This window comes from Anabrus simplex, chromosome 4, assembly GCF_040414725.1.
Source record: "Anabrus simplex isolate iqAnaSimp1 chromosome 4, ASM4041472v1, whole genome shotgun sequence".
Lineage (NCBI taxonomy): Eukaryota > Metazoa > Arthropoda > Insecta > Orthoptera > Tettigoniidae > Anabrus > Anabrus simplex.
In genome coordinates this window covers 74,246,749-74,266,898 of record NC_090268.1, presented here as the reverse complement: position 1 = coordinate 74,266,898, position 20,150 = coordinate 74,246,749, and the positions used below count along the sequence as shown (strand labels likewise).

The 20,150-nt window shown below is 41.5% G+C and overlaps 1 protein-coding gene across 1 annotated transcript in view; it reads left to right on the top strand.

Moving 5' to 3' along the window:
- The first annotated feature begins 5,677 nt into the window (after positions 1-5,677).
- The window catches only part of Pal2 (Peptidyl-alpha-hydroxyglycine-alpha-amidating lyase 2), a 138,105-nt gene continuing 123,632 nt past the window's right edge, over positions 5,678-20,150 (top strand). The window contains exon 1 of the mRNA XM_067146009.2: positions 5,678-5,821. Within this exon, the coding sequence (XP_067002110.2) occupies positions 5,678-5,821 (144 nt within the window). The remainder of the gene's footprint in view (positions 5,822-20,150) is intronic.

Below are 20,150 nucleotides of genomic sequence, written 5' to 3'. Positions count from 1 at the left end.
AAGGTGATGATTGCGTTAGAAGATTATAGAAGGAAGGGTGGGGACCAAGAAAGGGAGATTTTCTGTAAATTGAGGAAGGAGTATAAAAAGAAAATTTGTGAGACAAGAAAGGCGTGGCTAGAGGAACAAATTGAAGCCATAAATAAGGATTGCAAGACAAATAATTTTGAGAGAGTTTGGGACAAGATTAATAAAATTATTAAGGGTGGAAAGAATAAAGAGAAAACGAGTATTGAGGAAGAGCAATGGATGAGGCACTTTGATGAATTACTAGGGGAAAAGGGAGAAGAAGGATGGAGAGGGACGGAGAAAGAGGTAATTTGGAGGAATAGGAGAGTGGCAATATATGAGCTGGATAAAGAAATCTCAAGGGAGGAAGTCCTGGGAGTGATAAGCAGAGTTAGAGCCAAGTCGGCCGGGGGATGTAATGGTTTAAATAACAAGTTTTGGAAAGAAATTGGCAAAAATGAGATAATGATAGAGGGCATAGTTAAACTATTTAATAAGATATTTGAGGGAGGGAAGTTCCCGAAGGAATGGGAAACAGGAATTATATGCCCAATATACAAAGGGAAGGGTAGTAGGAGTAGTGTGAACAATTACAGGGGCATATCTCTGCTGGATTCCTTAAGTAAAATATACACTGGAGTGCTAGCGAGCAGGATAAGTAGGTGGGCGGAAGAAAATGAAATATTGACAGATTATCAAGGAGGATTTAGGAAAAAGAAAAGAACGGTGGACAATATTATGATAGTAAAGACTATTCTAGAAAAGTATAAAAGTATGGCTAGAAGTACGGTTTACGTAGCAGCAATAGATTTTGAGAAAGCTTTTGACAAGGTGAATAGAGAGGCCCTATTAGAGAAATTAGGCAGGTTAGGGATTTCAGAAAAGATGTTGAGGGCAGTGGAAGGAATATATAGGGTGGTTAGGTTTTGTGTAAAATTGGGAGAAGAGAGACTGAGTAGACCCTTAGAGTCCAGGGTGGGTTTAAAGCAAGGGTGTAAATTATCGCCAATACTGTTTATTTTATTTATCAACGATATTTTAGAGGGGTTTGGGGCAGAAAATTTGGCTGTGCCGGTAATTAATGGTTTAGAGGTACCAGGACTGATATTTGCGGATGATGTATTATTGATGACGCTAACTTCAGGGGGGTTGAATAGAGCGTTAAATGCAGTGACGCTATTTGCGAGTAAATGGGGATTGAGAATTAATGGAAATAAGTCTAAAGTATTAGTAGTCCAGGTAGACAAAAGAAGAAAGATAGAAGGTAATTGGGTAATGCAGGGAGAAAGTTTGGAACAGGTAAGGAAGTTGGAATATCTAGGAGTTATTTTTAATGACAAAGGAACGTGGAATGATCAGATCAGAAGGGCAAAAAACAGGGGATTGGCAGCCCTAGCCTCAGTCAGAAACATGCTAACCAAATATCCGGGTATCAGTTATAAAACCCTGCGGCTAGTGTTAAGGTCGGTAATTTTTGGGAGGGTATTGTACGGTGCAGAAGTTTGGGGACTAGATGAGAAAAGAGAGGAACTAAGAAGGATTATTAGTAGTTTTGCTAAGTTAGTAATGGGCTTACCGAGGTGCACAGCAAATGCAGGGGCGGAACTAATGTGTGGGGAGGATTTGGAATCAGAGGGGGTAAAAAGAATAGCGAGATACTGGATGAATTTAAAAAGACAGGAAGGTGGGAAGATAGTGCAGGCCGCGTATGAACAGCAATGTAAGAGCATGTATAGGGGAGGCTGGCTAGAAAAAATAAAGGGATATGTGGAGAGGAGAGGATTAGGACACCTGTGGGGGGAGGTATGGTCGAAGACAGAAGTTAGAGGGATGAAGATACTGGAAAGGAGGATTAGAGATATCCATAGGCAGAAATTATTAGGGGAAAGCAGACTGAGAAATTCGTTAAAGGTTTTGACGAAAATAGAGGAGATAGCAGGGTTGAATATTAGATACGTTGAGAGGTCAAAACGATATGGAATGATGTGGTGGTTGTTAGGTTTACCAAGGAATACTGGTTGGTTACAGGGGAGGGATAAGACAAGATGTATACTTTGTGGAGCAGAGAATGATGAATTTCATTTGCTAAGAGACTGCGAGGAAACGAGGGAGATAAGACATGGATTATTGAGTGAAGAGCATCGGAAAATATTGGGAAGGGGGGATGAGAAAGCAATCTTGAGATGGATTATTAAACAGTGGGAAAAAGGGGGTGAATTGAACAGGTATTTATGCGCGGCAAAAAAGACCTGCGAGAGCAAAATGAAGGAGGCTGAGTTAGAGGTTGGACAAGGGAGTAGGGGGATGGAATAGTTTTGTATGTATATGGGAAGAGGGTGGATATAAGGGAAGGGGATAGTATGATAAGATTCAAATGAGCTAGGGAAGATAGGAGTTGTGTACTTAGTTGAGTATGGGGAGTTGGGTAATGATATGGGATTACATGAAGGCAAGGTCTTTCTGTTTGTGTTAGAGTTGGTGAGAATGCAAGTGTTGAAATGCTGAGTGGTGTGGTTTGCAGTATTGATTAGGTGTAGGTCAGTAACAATAAAGTGACGAAAGCGCAGAACGAAATAAGGACACTTGATGAGCATGCTTGAATATTGAGTAAGAGACTGCTACAGCAAATGACTGTTACGAATAATACTCTTATACATAAATTATTATTATTATTACTATTATTATTACTTTCATTATTATTATTACTATGATTCTCTCTTTTAGTTTTACTCTCTTGATTCTGGGGTGTTAATTCTACGGAATGAGGGGCATGGCACGAGGCTCTGAGGATGACTGCTGTGGTGGCTCTACTTTAGGGGTTTCACGTTTCCGGGGTGTCCATCGAGCCTTATGGCATGCCCAGGGGATACGATAATTTTCTCTTTTTCTTTTTCTTTTTGGTGATCTGAGTGGTTTATTATTATTATTATTATTATTATTATTATTATTATTATTATTATTATGAAATTAGGGCAGGTGCCTTTTCTCGCCATTCATGCATATTAGGGGGGGGGGATAAGGGAGGATGGGCAAGGGAAATGACGGGGTGGGTAAGGCCCACTCCAAATAAGCAAAGAAAGGGAAGAATGCGATAGGTAGGATAGGAGAGGAGAGTGGATCCAGTTAGATGTGGTTTGTTGCAATGGAATGGTGAGAATAAACGCACTGTCATCTGATTAGAATTGTTGGGGTTTCGCCTTAGGGCCCCACAGTTAGTGCCGGCTGTGTCATCATGAGGAGGGCGGCCTTTTTCTCACCAGGGTGATGACACGGCCGGACGGTAGCAGTAGTTAGTAAATTTGTATTCTCTATTGTTTATTTTTCCTTTTCTCTGTATGTGAACATGTATAGGGGCGAAATCGCCTGTTATGTTCAATAAATTATCTATCAAAAAAAAAAAAAAGTACTTTTGGTGCTACGCTCACAGTAACACACATATGTCGTTTGTTTGTCTTACACTTTCAACAAGTTCGTGTGTGATGTCTGTGTTCAGTGAAGTTCTTTGCTTTCGTTTTATTGCTTCAGGTGTCAATGACATCATTTCCTGAATTGTATCGCGATATGCAAGATTTAATTGGCGACAAACAGCTATGGCCAATGTACATAAGAAGAATTCTGTGGACTAGTGATTTATTAATCCAGGGATCATGCTATTTTCGTTCGAACAAAAAAAAAATTATTGGTGCAGGGATCATGCTATTTTTCTTATCGTGAATGCTATTGACCTCCATTTTGCTCTTTCAACTGGCCGCTCTAGTCATATGGACAAAGATAATGAGAGCCCACAGACATAACACTCCCATTTCTCGGTGCTAGCCCTGGACCTCAAGAAATTAACAAAAGACGGCACCAGCAGCGAAATACGACATATAGGAGTTCTGTATACAGGCCTTAAGTATGTATTCATATTTCTCTAATAACGACGGTATAAAATCAATTATTATGTTCCTTTTGTGACAAATTTTACAGTGACATTTCGTAGATAGGAATGCGCGATGTAACCTTGCGAGAAATAAACTTGCGGATCAAGCTGCAAAAGGAGCGGTACTTTTACCAGCTAGACATGTGAATGCACCTGCTAGGGATTTTAGTTCTCACCTACGTCGAACCATCTTGGCGTCCTGGGAATCGGAGTGGCTAGCTTTCCGAACTCCCAAGAAACAATTAAGAAGGCAACTACTGTGTGGCGCGGTCCTCTATCTGGCCTTCGCGGAGAGAGGCCGTAGTCTTGTGTAGGGCGGACCAAACTATCACCCATATTATATTTTATGAACTTACTCAATAGGACCACCTAAGGATCGAAAATGGTCAAATTTGTCAAGGCTGAGAATAGGTCGTTAAAGGTCTACGCATTCTTACTTCCTAAAGAAGAAAGACCCTCCAGTGCGTTCTTGCGGTGGCGAATTCTTCCACGTACTTGTACCAGGCTCCTTATTTTCTTCTATCTCTTGTTCTTTTCAGACCGGGCCGATGACCTTCAATGTTAGGCCCCTTAAAACAACAAGCATCATCATCTTTTCCGACCTCGACGGTATTAGATTTTCGAGGCCAAGAAAGTCTTTCATTTTCACGCACTTCGTGGCCCATCCCTTCTTTTTTCCAATGCCTTCGTTCTTCGAAAGTATCTCCCTCCTCTATTTTTTGGTCACAGGTCTTACGGCGACGATGGACTGGAAAGGCCTAGGAATGGGAAGGAAGCGGCCGTGACCGTAATTAAGGTACAGCCCCATCATTTGCCTGGTGTGAAAATGTGAAACCACGGAAAACAATCTTCAGGGTTGCCTACACTGGGGTTCGAGCCCACAATCTCCCGGATGCAAGCTCACAGCTGCGCGACCATAACCGCACGGCCAACTCTCCCGGTCTGATTAGTAATAATAGAGGATGGTTGCCCAGTTGCATTTCCTCTTAAAAACAGTAATCACCAGCGCGTTCGATACACCTCGTTCTATTAAACAAATTAAAGCATAAATATAATTTTACGAATAAAATGACTATTACTATTAATTTTATGATGTGTTATTTCAGCATCCTACGTCCGGCTCCATGGCTGAATGGTTAGCGTGCTGGCCTTTGGTCACAGGGGTCCACGGTTCGATTCCCAGCAGGGTCGGGAATTTTAACCATCATTGGTTAATTTCCCTGGCACGGGAGCTGGGTGTGTGTGTTGTCTTCATCATCATTTCATCCTCATTACGACGTGCAGGTCGCCTACGGGTGTCAAATCAAAAGACTTGCACCTGGCGAGCCGAACCCGTCCTGGGGTCTCCCGGTACTAAAAGCCATATGCTGTTTCGTTTCAGCATCCTACCAAGTTTCGTTGCAACTAATGCCATCAATACACTCCATTCCATTCAAACCTGTAGAAAAACAATTCGTACGTAAACAGTGAATGAATATGCCGTTAAGATGTGACGTCTTAATTGATAATTAAACAAATTTTCATTGAGATCGGTCGAGTCCAACCGAAACGGTTTCTTTCTAAGTAACACTCTTCACTGACCACGCTCTACAATTTTCTAATCACAATATAATACATTGTATAACGGACGTAATGATCCACTGAACAGCCACGCCTGCTACATCCGATCACTTTTATTATGATAGCTGTGATTCTCGTATGTATTGATTAGTTGTGACGGCACGTTGTATATCGACCTCGCACAAGATGGCGGGCCGGGGCACGATATGGCTGTGTGTGTTCCTTCTGCTACAGGTGCTAGGTCAGAGCAACGCTCGGTCTTCAGCGGGTCTAGCTGATGACTTCTACTCCGAGATCAGAGATCTTCTCAACCAACAGCTTGCTTTGCAGGTAAGAAAATCTACTGTTTTTGACACTGCTTTTGGCCTGCAGCTCAAAGCCTTTCCAGAAGAAAGAAAGGAATTCGCTGTTCTAATAACTGCCATTTCTCTCACGTAGACGTGTTTTTAATTTCTTGAAAACAACCTAAATGTTATTAAGATACACTTTCTAGCTATACTATAGCCAAAGATATTATGATACTTAGCGGACATCTTCCAATAATAAACACGCTGTGAGATCCTGACGACAGACTATTATCCTTTAGATGCTGCAATATTTCTTTATGGATTACAAAATTAAGGAACAACGTTGGCTAAATTTGTATGATAATGTGAACATTCAAAACGTGTATTAGACTTTCAAACGTGTTAGGAATCCTCATTGTTTCCATTCCCTGGTGCAAGATGTCGGTTAAATTTTGGAGAGTTACTACTTAGAACATCTGACACGAAGATAAGAGGGAACTGTAACCAATTGATAAAACTCTAATACGTTTAGTTACAGCATCAATTACGCCTTTTAATATGAACTTAGTCATGAATTCAGCACGGTTCTAATTAAAAGAACAGTATCATCGTACCTCTGTTACTAAGAGTTTGATCTGAAAATATTCGTGATGAATTACATAACACGGGGAAAAATTGTCGATTGTATAAAATCAGAAAATAACTTCCCTAAGTTACAGGAAAACATTTTTTTGCAAGCTGCTTTACGTCGCACAGACACAGATAGGTCTTATGGCGACGATGGGATAGGAAAGGGTTAGAAGTGGGAAGGAAGCGGTCGTGGCCTTCATTGAGGTACAGCCTTAGCGTTTGCCTGGTGTAAAAATGGGATACCACGGAAAACCATTTTCAGGGCTGCTGACAATGGGGTTAGAACCGACTATCTCCCGGATGCAAGCTCACAGCTGCGCGCCCCTAACCGCACGGCCAACTCGTCCGGTAACAATTTATTTAACTTGCTGTTCATTGTCATTATTATTCGTCGTTTTGTCTAAATTTGTGGTAGCAGTGGGAACATTGTTTAAAAATCTAACTTATTTGGCTAATGCATAAGTTCGTATCGTTTTATTTTTCTGTGACAACAGTATTTTGTCAATAGGCCTACACTTGTTAGAGATAATTCACTGTCATTAAAACATCATAAAATTGTACTACCTCTTGGATTTTTTCAATTATTAAGTAACTTATAGATCGGAAGCTGTTAGAAAGCATATGTAGGCCTACACTGTTTATGGGGAAAGTAGGAAAAGAAAATGGTTTTCTTTTTTCGAAGAGGGCTATTGTAGGTAGAACGATTCTCGAAGCCCAGGAAGAACATCCGAATTTGATAAAATCCTTTTTATTTCCTTCATTTTCATTTTCGATAATTCTCATTAATAAAATGTTGATCAGCATATAATTAATTGTGAATACAATTTTCAACGTTAAAAAATTAAATTGATAGTTAGCGTATGTTTCGAGTGGAGCCCAGATGATTAATGGTGAAAAAAAAATTATCTTTAAATCAAAATGAAGTAAGGAAATGAATGGCTAGTTCCAGCGGAAAAACGAACAACTCCTCGTACAAAAGATGGTATGCATGCCGGATCGAATGGAAGAATATCAAAACGTTGGTAGGCAGTTATAAATAGCCCATTATAATGTGTTATTGATTATTTGGGTGGCGTTATTCTAAAATGAACCAAATGACATTATTTTTAAGGAAGAGAGGTAATGACACCAAACAGATCCAAGCTCTTCCTTATGTCAGAAAGAATCATGCGGTATTTGTACTGCAAAAGAAGGAAGTGAATAACAGACAAGAGATAATTACAATAATAACGTAGATTAACCTTTATTATTATTATTATTATTATTATTATTATTATTATTATTATTATTATTATTATTATTATTATTATTATTAACAAATACATCGCAGTTGGGAAATATCTCGGAGGCAGTGATCACTTACAGTAGTGTGACAATAAAGTAAAGTTAAAACATAATTACCCAACAACAACAACAACAACAACAACAACAACAGAATCAACCATTACAACACAAGCACAACAAGCAATTACAATGAAAGAAAAATATTACAAGAAATACTACTAGTGTAACATTCTAAATCCAGCCTCATCACGTACAAATTCACACATAACTTACGTATTTTTTTTCCTTGCTATTGGCTTTACGTCAAACCGACACAGATATGTCTTATGGCGACTATGGGACAGGAAAGGGCTAGGACTGGGAAGGAAGCGGCCGTGGCCTTAATTAAGGTACAACCCCAGCACTTGCTTGGTGTGAAAATGGGGAAACCACGGGAAACCATCTTCAGGGCTGCCGACAGTGGGGTTCGAACCTATTATCTCCCGAATACTGGATACTGGCCGCACTTAAGCGATCGCAGCTATCAAGCTCGGTGCTTAATACTCGTACTATGGCTTACCATACTATAGGCTAAGCTTACTACTAGTTTAACATTAAAACACCGTCATATACAAATTCACACGAACCTTAAGTATTTCAAAATTGAACACTATGTCTTGCAGTAAACTGAGCGGCCCAATTACTAACTGTTATCTTAGAATTGTAAATACAGAACGTTCATATACAAATTCACACATGCATTAAACAATTCAGATGCCTTAATACTACAATTTACAGTGCATTAAAATATAACACCATCACATAGAAATTTACGCACAGTTTACAGAATGCTGAGGTCTCTTATTGAACCATCTTACATTGTTGGGAAAAGGTTCTAAGACAGCTGCAGGTAGTGCATTCCAGTCATCAATTCTCCGATTTACAAGCGAATATTTACCATAGTTAGTTTTCTGCGATCTACCTTTTACTTCATGTGGACGATCTGTCCTTCTTATATAACAAGGCTTTTCTAGTCGACCGTTCAACTCTCCCCAAACTGGATTATTCCTGTAAGCATTATACATAGTACATAACCGTGTGTCCGGTGGTTAGCGTGATTAGCTGCCACCCCCGGAGGTCCGGGTTCGATTGCCGGCTCTGCCACGAAATTTGAAAAGTGGTACGAGGGCTGGAACGGGGTCCACTCAGCCTCGGGAGGTCAACTGAGTAGAGGTGGGTTCGATTCCCACCTCAGCCATCCTGGAAGTGGTTTTCCGTGGTTTCCTACTTCTCCTCGAGGCAAATGCCGGGATGGTACCTAACTTAAGGCCACGGCCGTTTCCTTCCCTCTTCCTTCTCTATCCCTTCCAATCTTCCCCATACCCCGCAAGGCCCCTGTTCAGCATAGCAGGTGAGGCCGCCTGGGCGAGGTACTGGTCATTCTCCCCAGTTGTATCCCCTGACCAAGAGTCTGAAGCTCCAGGACACTGCCCTTGAGGCGGTAGAGGTGGGATCCCTCGCTGAGTCCGAGGGAAAAACCGAACCTGGAGGGTAAACAGATGATGATGATGATGATGATGATGACATAACTGTGTTCGTTTCTTTCTAGTCCCCAGTGTATCCAACCCAAGCTTTTCTATCGTATTTATCACACTACTTCTAGGACTGAAATCAGTGACGGAAGAAAATTTAGTTTAGTGTTCTATGACAGTATTAAACCCAATTCAGTAACGCTGAAACGATCATTTGCATTATTACTTGCAATGACTAAAATACAATATCAATAACATTTTTATTGATATTTAAATGCACATTATCTACTCAGATATGTCGTACATTTTATGTCACCGTAAATCATACGAGTGTGAAATACTGAAATTCAAAGGGCTAAGAGTGGGAAGGAAGTGTCTGTGACCTTAATTGAGGTACAGTGTTTGCTTTGCCTGGTGTGAAAATGAGAAACCACGCAAAACCATCTTCAGAATTTCCGATAGTAGAATTCGAATCCACCAAGCTGAAAGCTAAATGACACAAACCACGCAGACACTTACATTGCAGATTTTGTTCTCTTGCTACATTTGCTAGGAAAAAAACCCGATAACGTTCACACGATCTTCTTAATAACACACACACACACACACACACACACACACACACACACACACACACACACACACACACACACACACACACACACACACACACACACACACACACACACACACACACACACACACACACACACACACACAATTTAATAATGTTATTTGCTTTACGTCCCACTAACTACTTTAACGGTCTTTGGAGACGCCGAGGTGCCGGAATTTAGTCCCGCAGGAGTTCTTTTACGTGCCAGTAAATCTACCGAAACGAGGCTGAGCACCTTCAAATACCACCGGACTGAGCCAGGATCGAACCTGCCAAGTTGGGGTTAGAAGGCCAGCACCTTTACCGTCTGAGCCACTCAGCCCGGCCACACACACACACACACACACACACACACACACACACACACACACACACACACACACACACACACACGAAAGCCTTCAGAACGACGTCACATGAAGCATTATGCATACTAGCTGGAATGACTTCAATTAATATTAAACTTGTGGAAATTGCAAATTATTACAATATAATTCACGGAAGAATTAAACACACGAGACACATCACTCAAATTGACTCTACAAAGAATTACAAAAATTGGCCTCACCCAGCTGAAAACATAATAATACAAGACAAAAAGGAAGAAGTACATTATACAGACAGTACACAGACGGCAGCAAAACCGAGTCGGGTGTCGGGTCTGGAATAGTTATATATATATCAACTATGAATTAACTCACCAACTTAGGTTCAAATTGTATAATATAGATGGTCAAACAATCCGGCTGAGCAAGTTGCGATACCGAACGCCCTTGAGAAGTTACAAGACATAGACAATATACATAAACAATCTGCTGTAATACACACTGACAGGAAGGTAACCTTGCATCTTTTACGAAACAACCGCAAGCACAATACATTGATAGAAGAAATACAAAGTATTTTACGATACCTTCAGCAAGAAAACTGGATCATACAAGGCTCATGATGGCAATGAAGGAAACGAACTTGCAGAGCATCAAGCTGCAAACAACCTGGACCTAGCAGTGGTTTACGATCAAACAGTCTAGCTGAGTGCAATCAAACAAGACTTGAGGGAGGAAACCACTCGATCGTCGGAGAGCGAGTGGGAAAATACTACAGACGGAAGCGTAACAAAGTCATACTTTCCTAACGTATGGAGTAAACTGAAAATTAAAGTAAACCTCAGTCATAACATGACAGCAATGACTACCGACCACGGGAAATTTGGTGAATACTTCCTTAGGTTGAAAATAACGAATGGCCCTACATGCGTATGCGGTGAAACAAATGATCAGACAGTTGACCATATTCCTTGGGAGTGTAAATTACTCAACTCCGAGAGAGATGAACTTTGTAGGTGTGTTATAAAGTCAGTGGGCCACTGGACAGCGGAGAAATACTCACTCGTACACAAACACCTAAAGGATTTTTATAAATTCTTAATTAAAATAAATTTTGACATCTTACAAAGAGGTAGCAGTTAAGTGTAATATTGACAACAGTCATATGCAAATAATTGTATATAGGGTATTAATTACTAGTGTCGTTATGTATATACAAGCATGTAGTATTACTTTCTGTAATGGAGCATGCTGTTAATAAATGATTTAAAAACTGCACACTACACACAGGTGGCTTGTGATAACCCGACCGGATGCATAGTTTATTATGAAAGCCGTGTATTGCCAACCGGTTCAAGGCACTTCGGCCCCAGGGGCTCTGAACTTTGGACCGTGGGTTGGCGACCGCGGGGCCCTTAGCTGTGTCCTGGTGTTGCTTCCACTTACTTGTGTCAGTCTCCTCACTTTCATCTAACCTATCCTACATCTCTTGGTCAACTATTGTTCTTTTCCAACCCGGACATTGTTAGGTTTCCGAGGGCTAGGGAGTCTGTCATTTTCACGCTCTTCGTGGCCTTTATCTTTCTTTGGCCGATACCTTCATTTTTCGAAGTGTCGGACCCCTTTAATTGTTTCTCTCTGATTAGTGGTATATACTGTAGAGGATGATTGCCTAGTTGTACAGTACTTCTCTTAAAATAGTAATCACCACTACCACCACCTTCAAGGCACTTCCCATATCGTTATTTGGTCCAGTCCAGTTTTGGTTGAGCATAGCATCTGTTGAATAAAAGTCTATATATCGATTTATAATCGTTTCCCTTCTCTTAACCCAAGAAACGCCCTTTCCATCCTTCTAGATGTGAGCTACATTTTGGGTTTCATATCTTTCAATAGGAATGTCTCTGAACCTAGTTTGTACGCCAGTTTTGAAAGAGAGATTTTAAAAATTCCAAGCTTTCTTTTAAAGAATCTAGCTTTAACATTTTTTTCAATACCCCGTAGGTCAGATATCGTTACATGCTCCTAGATTAGCTCCAGTCCATATGTTAGCACTGGAAGGACTTTAGCATAAAATAAAGTGCTTAAAGACAGTCTCGTGGGTTCAATGATTCTGATGGCTGCCAAAGATTTCTTCCTTACATAGCTTCTGAAGTAGCTGAGAGTTGAAGTGTGGTGTCCAGATATTTGAACGAATTCACAACTTCGAGGTCCTCTCCGCCACATTGTATTCTGTCATTTGACTTGATTCTTTCCTCCTTTCCGGAACACCATCTGAACTTTCTTTTATTAAAAATTGCAATGCTGTTCTTGATAGCATAGTTCTCAAGTTTATACACTGTATTTTGTAGGTTTTCCCTGTTGTTTGACCCATGACAGTGTCGTCTGCGTGTAAATACATATTAACCTAAGTGTTGTCCGGCTCCATGGCTAAATGGTTAGCTTGCTGGCCTTTGGCCACAGGGGTCCCGGGTTCGATTCTCGGCAGGGTCGGGAATTTTAACCATAATTGGTTAATTCCGCAGGTCCGGGGGCTGGGTGTATGTGTCGTCTTCATCATCATTTCATCCTCATCACGACGCGCAGGTCACCTACGGGTGTCAAATCAAAAGACCTGCATCTGGCGAGCCGAACTTGTCCTTGGACACTCCCGGCACTAAAAGCCATACGCCATTTCATTTACCTAAGTGTTGTGGATGATCTCTATGATAGCCTAACTGGCATTGGTATGTTAAACAGGAGGGGTTTAGTGAGTCTCCTTGCAGGACTCCATAACTCTGAGTTATAACAACCGATGATGTTCTGTCGTCGTGAACAATAATAATAATTTCGTGTGGATATTTCTAGCCGAGTGCAGCCCTTGTAAGGCAGACCCTCCGATGCGGGTGGGCGGCATCTGCCATGTGTAGGTAACTGCGTGTTATTGTGGTGGAGGATAGTGTTATGTGTGGTGTGTGAGTTGCAGGGATATTGGGAACAGCACAAACACCCAGTCCCTGGGCCATTGGAAATAACCAATGAAGGTTAAAATCCCCGACCCGTCCGGGAATCGAACCCGGGACCCTCTGAACCGAAGGCCAGTGCGCTGACCATTCAGCCAACGAGTCGGATGTCGTGAACAATTACTTGGTTGTACGCGAGGGTGTTGTTGATAGCTATGGTCAGCGCATTGTCTTATCCAATCATGTCCTCCAATTTAGCAAAGTGCATTTTGCTATTCAGAAGATCAAACGCCTTCCTGAAATCGACGAAGACTGCGTAGAATTTCCCTTTTGGGTGCCTTAATATGTCTTGTATATTGTCGAGGAGGTTCTTGACTGCATGTGGGGTTTCTCTCACTTTCATGAAATCAAACTGCTGTTCAGGGATAATCTGTCCAGCTTCTGCAATAAGTCTGTTCTCGAGGATCTTAGTATAAATATTATAACTTGCATTTTCCAGACCAGTGCCTGTATATGAATCTGGGTCACCTAGGATAGGAAAGGCATAGAAATGGGAAGGAAGCTGCCGTGGCCTTAATTAAGGTACAGCCCCAGCATTTGCCTGGTGTGAAAATGAGAAAGCACGGAAAACCATCTTCAGGGCTGTCGAGAGTAGGATTCGAACCCACTATCTCCCGGATGCAAGCTCACAACTGTGCGCTCCTAACCGCACGGCCAACTCGCCCGGTAACATGGATTTTAATCCATTCGCTTTTGCAGATAATGAGGTGATTTGGGGAAACTGTGAAGATATGCAACAGACGTTAGACATATTGAACCATCAATTTGAAAAAGTGCGTCCAAACATGTAATCACATGAAAACCGTTGTTATGCAATTAGCAGGAAAAATGTAACTATTAACATCAAATTGGATGGAGTGAACCTACAAGAAGATCACTTCCAGTTCCTCGGTATTGTTGTGTCCTCTGTGGAAATCACCAACAGGTTTCAAAGAGGAATTCTGTCTTACCACCAAGTTCGGCATCTCCTCTGGGATAACCAAATCCCTTTGAAAACCAAGATAATTCTTTGTTAGGCCTACTTCACACCATTAACAACCTATATCCTTGAAAAATGTACTTTTAATAGCAGAAACCAAGCCGCTGAAGTAAAGTTTCTTAAGTTAAACCTCCACAAAATAAGAAGAGATAAGGTCCGAAATGAAGTGACTCATCATCAGATTTAAATGACGAAACTCTCTGTAAAAACGTAACCATATCAAGGTGGCAGTTGTTTGGACATATGAAGAGAATGGACCAAAATAGAGTTTCAAAATAATAGTTTGAAAAAGATCTCGAAGGCAACAGACCTACAGACTGGCTGAGGAAAAGATGGATCTCCCAAATAAAGCAGGACCTGGAATAGTGGCAAGTCCAAGAAGAAGAAATGACCTGGATAGACAGAGGTGGAGGGCGCTCTTACAGCACACTCGAGCAATTGGAAATGGTTGAATGATGAAAATGATTATGATGATGATGATGATATTGGATGATTTATTTATTGTATTTATTTACTTAGACATTGCCTTTTACAGAGGTTACCTCAATTTACAAAAGGCAGTAGATAGTACATTAACATTTAAAAGATAGCATTAAAACGCTGAGAAAAAGAGAACAAACCAAAAAATGAACAAAATGAGTCTTTCTCGCAGACAAACAAAGCATCTTCGTGTACAACCATGATTTGTATAAAATTTTAACAAATGCATTAATTAATATAATCATGGAAAAATACTACAGTAATAGGAAATACTTTACTCAAAAAGACAATGTTACAATGAAATGGTGTACAATATACAGGAATATATTGGAATAGACCTACTTATTGAAGACAACGTAATATTATCCATGCAGAAACTTCACGAATCAGATATGTGTAAAACAATGTGAAACAGAAATTCGTAAATTGGCATTGTAAAATCAATATTATTAACATTTAAATTTATTTGATTAAACTGTTCAATTATTCTAACCAATGGTGGATTTCTTTGACTAACGGACATGGATCGTCCACTGTAGAATGGTTGCCGTGTCGTCAAATAAGTTAACTGTACACTGAAGTTTACCGTAGCAAATAAATCGCTTTCATCTATCATAACATTTATTATTTTATACAGAAACACTTGTTGATTAACTTATCTTCGATAAATAAGAGTGGAGAATTTAAATTCGTTGAATAAGTCTTTAGAGCCTAAATATTATGACTTTTATAGTAGAGATGCTATTTGCTTTACGTCTCACCGACACAGATATGTCTTACGGCGACGATGGGATAGGAAAGGTCTAGGGATTGGAAAGAAGCGGCCGTGGCCTTAATTAAGGTACAGCTCCGGCATTTGCCTGGTGTGAAAATGGGAAACCGCGGAAAACCATCTTCAGGACTGCCGACAGTGGGGCTCGAACCCACTATCTCCCGATTACTGGATACTGGCCGCACTTAAGATAGTATAGATGATGATGATGATGATGATGATGATGATGATGATGATTATGATTATGATGATTAGTATGGCTTCAGCTACCGAGCTGCACATCTTTTGAAGTGGTGCCATCTAGGCAGATCGCCGATCAACTTCTACATTCTAATTGTGCTGCTGCCTAGCACCAAAAGCGAAATTCTAGTGGACAGTTCCTATAAAGGCTCGTGGCGCAACAGCCCATTAGAGTCATGGTCTGTCAAGACGACTGCTACCCAGCCAGATGTCCTGTAGCGACTGGAGTGTCACGTACTCCTACGTTCTCAGCTGACCGGGTCTGCTACCTCTCATATCATCCAGCTCTTCAGTTAGTCTCACAAGACTGAGTGAACCCCATTCCAGCCCTCAATCTAGAATTAAGCGGGGACCAACACCTTTGACCGACCAAAAATGCGATTTCATTTAAAATTGAATTTTTCTCTCTACAATGGTGTAACATTTTTGTTAATATCTCCCATACTTTCGGAGTTACGACAAAAAAACATGAAGCTCTGTCACCCAAGCAAGCCCTTTGTCGGTAAGTTTGTTGCTTGTTTCCCGCAACTTATGGTTTCAGAACCGTTTCTGAATGTTTTTAAGATATTAAGATGAAATTTTGCACGCATATTTCATAGAGAAGAAGAAGAAAATATACTAGAATTATTGAGCTAGCCTTCATTGGTTAAGTTTAAAAAAGTATTTTCAAATGAAAATTATTGAAAAAAAATACTACTTGAAAATAACTAGTCCGCCTCTGTGGTGTAGTGGTTAGTGTGATTAGCTGACACCCCCGGAGGCCCGGGTTCGATTCCCGGCTCTGCCACGAAATTTGAAAAGTGGTACGAGGGCTGGAAGTCAGCCTCGGGAGGTCAACTGAGTAGAGGTGGGTTCGATTCCCTCCTCAGCCATCCTGGAAGTGGTTTTCCGTGGTTTCCCACTTCTCCTCCAGGCAAATGCCGGGATGGTACCTAACTTAAGGCCACAGTCGCTTCCTTCCCTCTTCCCTGTCTATCCCTTCCAATCTTCCCATCCCTCCGCAAGGCCCCTGTTCAGCATAGCAGGTGAGGCGCCTGGGCGAGATACTGGTCATCCTCCCCAGTTGTATCTCCCGACCCAATGTCTCACGCTCCAGAACTCTGCCCTTGAGGCGGTAGAGATAGGATCCCTCGCTGAGTCCGAGGGGAAAGCCAACCCTGGAGGATAAACAGATTAAGAAGGAGAAAGAAGAAAGAAAATAACTTCATGGAAAATGTATTTATATAGGCCTATATATATTTGCTATTTGCTTTACTTCGCACCAACACAGATAGGTCTCATGCCGACGATGGGATAGGAAATGCCTAGGGATGGGAAGGAAGCGGCCGTGGCCTTAATTAAGGTACAGCCCCAGCATTTGCGTGGTGTGGAAATGGGAAACCACGGATAACCATCTTCAGGGCTGCCGGCAGTGGGGTTCGAACCCACTATCTCCCGATTACTTGATACTGGCCGCACTTAAGCGACTGCAGCTATCGAGCTCGGTAAAAGTATTTTTATTTGATGGATTTCACTGATTCTAGTACATGTTGTAGCTATAACATTACTTTTCATAATTAAAAAAGAATCATAGAAAAATCTTCATGTGTTTGGAAATTATTACGGAAACGGTAAAATAGTAGCCATGATACACCGCCATTTTGAATAATTAATTGTTTAATAGCATAGGTTTGTAGGCATATTATTAACCCGCGAGTGGTCGCTATATGAGATTTTCTCTCACATAATTTCTTATTGTTATATTACTTCACAATGATGAAAGGGAGGTGACTGTTCCCTCTTCTAGCTGAGTTTATAACTGTCGTTAGTAGAACGATTCCCATTTGAAGGGTAAGCACCCCCTCCCCATCAATCAATCAATCAATCAATCAATCAATCAATCAATCAATCAATCAATCAATCAATCAATCAATCAATCAATCAATCAATCAATCAATCAATCAATCAATCAATCAATCAATCAATCAATCAATCAATCAATCAATCAATCAATCAATCAATCCAGAACAAAGGTTCCTATGTGTCCGTGCGCGCTGTGTGAGAGTTTCTCTCATCGCGCGACCAATGGCGTTGGTGTTATGTTGAAGTGGAGCGGAAAACTTACTCCTGTTGTTCGCGTTAGTATTTGTATTATGAGCACTTCTTGTTTTTGAAAATGTTGTTGCTAGGGGCTTTACGTCGCACCGACACAGATAGGCCTTATGGCGACGATGGGATAGGAAAGGCCTAGGAGTTGGAAGGAAGCGGCCGTGGCCTTAATTAAGGTACAGCCCCAGCATTTGCCTGGTGTGAAAATGGGAAACCACGGAAAACCATTTTCAGGGCTGCCGATAGTGGGATTCGAACCTACTATCTCCCGGATGCAAGCTCACAGCCGCGCGCCTCTACGCGCACGGCCAACTCGCCCGGTTTTTGAAAATGTTATTGTGTTCAGAAAGCTTACTTTGTACGTAAATATTATTAGATATAATGCATGTGTGAGATTTTTTTTACAACTCCACGACGGAAGTTATTTTTATGTACATTGCATTTGATATTTTAAGTAGAAATTTGTGTCTTTAATAAACAGCTAATCATTTCATATTTATCTCCGGCTCTATGGCTATATGGTTAGCGTGCTGGCCTTTGGTCACAGCGGTCCCGGCTTCGATTGTCGGCAGGGGCGGCAAGTTGAACCATAATTGGTTAATTCCGCTGGCACGGGGGCTGAATGTATGTGTCATCTTTATCATTATTTCAACCTCATCACAATGCGCAGGTCGCCTACGGGAGTCAACTCAAAAACCTGCACCTGGCGAGCCGAACTTGTCCTCGGACACTCCTGGCACTAAAAGCCATACGCTATTTCATTTTCTTTATTTCATTTTTATCTAAAATATATAAGGTAGAACTTGCGTTTGATTTCGGTGGTAAATTTCAGCCTTACGACCCACAAAACTGTGAAAAATGTCATATTTATTTTAATCTGAGAGAAAGCCTCACGCGCGACCACTCACGTTACATTTTGGCTAGCGACCACTCGCGGGTTAAGGAATCATGTGTTTTGTCATACCAAGTTTCCTGTTAGTATTAATTTCCATTGTTGTGGAATAAAGAGTATAATACACATCATTTTTCTATGTTCAAAGGTGTTGGCCCCCATTAAAATCCCCGGACTTTCGGGTAAGATGCAGGCACGCTACCCTTACAGCTCGAGGCAGGCGAACGGTTTCTCTGGCTAAGTTTATGTAATTTTGGCGGGTGACATTAGTGACATGCTAACAACAGTGACACGAGTTGCCAAGATTATTGTTATTCGCTTTACGTCCCACTGACTACTTTTTCGGTTTTCGGAGACGCCAAGGTGCCGGAATTTTGTCCCGTAGAAGTTCTTTTACGTGCCAGTAAATCTACCGTCACGAGGCTGGCGTATTTGAGCACCTTCAAATATCACCAAACTGATCCAGGATCGAACCTGCCAAGTTTGGGTCAGAAGGCCAGCGCCTCAACCGTCTGAGCCACTCAGCCCGGCACCCCCAAGATTATTTGACCGCCCTTCAAAATTCAACCCGCGAACTTGGGATCATGATTGGCACACTCTTCGACTGATCCTCTGAAGCAGCTGAGCTGGGACAGCATGTATAACCCACATTAATCAGGTTTTTCCTGGAGGTCAATAAGAAAAACACAGAAAAGCATCTAACGAGATGTCATATACAGTAGCGAGCGCTTGTAAGCACTGAAGCACTCTGATCGGTGGCTAAAAATAAAACAGAGAATGAAAGAGGACGGTCCAACAAATTGAGTTATACTCGGACTAAAAGAGTAGTGATTAATTGCTGTATATGATGGGAGACGAGGCATGAAAAAAGCGCCGGTAGATGCAGAGTGGGTTGTTGTCCCATATGCTCTGTACTCTGATTGACCAACCGAGCAGAGGAAAGTTGGCCACTGCTCTACCGTGGCTCTACGCCTCTGCATTCGGGAGACGGACCTTGGACACAGTGCCGGACTTCACGCCTGGTCCCACCCGTCGGCTGTCCTGAGAATGGTTTTCCGTGGTTTTCCATTCTCCTGCACTAAGGCGAATGCCGGGACAGTTCGTAGTATAGACCACGGCCGCCCACCCCCTCACCTTCTTCGCACATTTCCTTCACCGTAACCAATCTCCCGGCCTGAGAGACGGCGTCACCGTCTAAGAGGCCCGCCTCCCCCCTCAGGGGAGGAATGCAAACGTTTAGTAGTAGTAGTATGAAGAAAGTATACTTTTTCGTCTTGGAGATCCAAGTCAATATTTATATTCTCTTCTTGGTATACACTGCTATCATAAAGTAAATCAAAAGACTTGACGCCAGTTTCAAGTCCAAGCTGACAGAACAATAAGCCTCATTATTCCCTTTCGCGAGTCTTGATGATGATGATGATGCTTGTTGTTTAAAGGGGCCTAACATCGAGGTCATCGGCCCCTAATGGTACGAATTGAAACGACGAAGTAAAAGTTCAAAATCATCCACTGACCAAAATAAAAAATGTCATGAATGAATGAATGAACA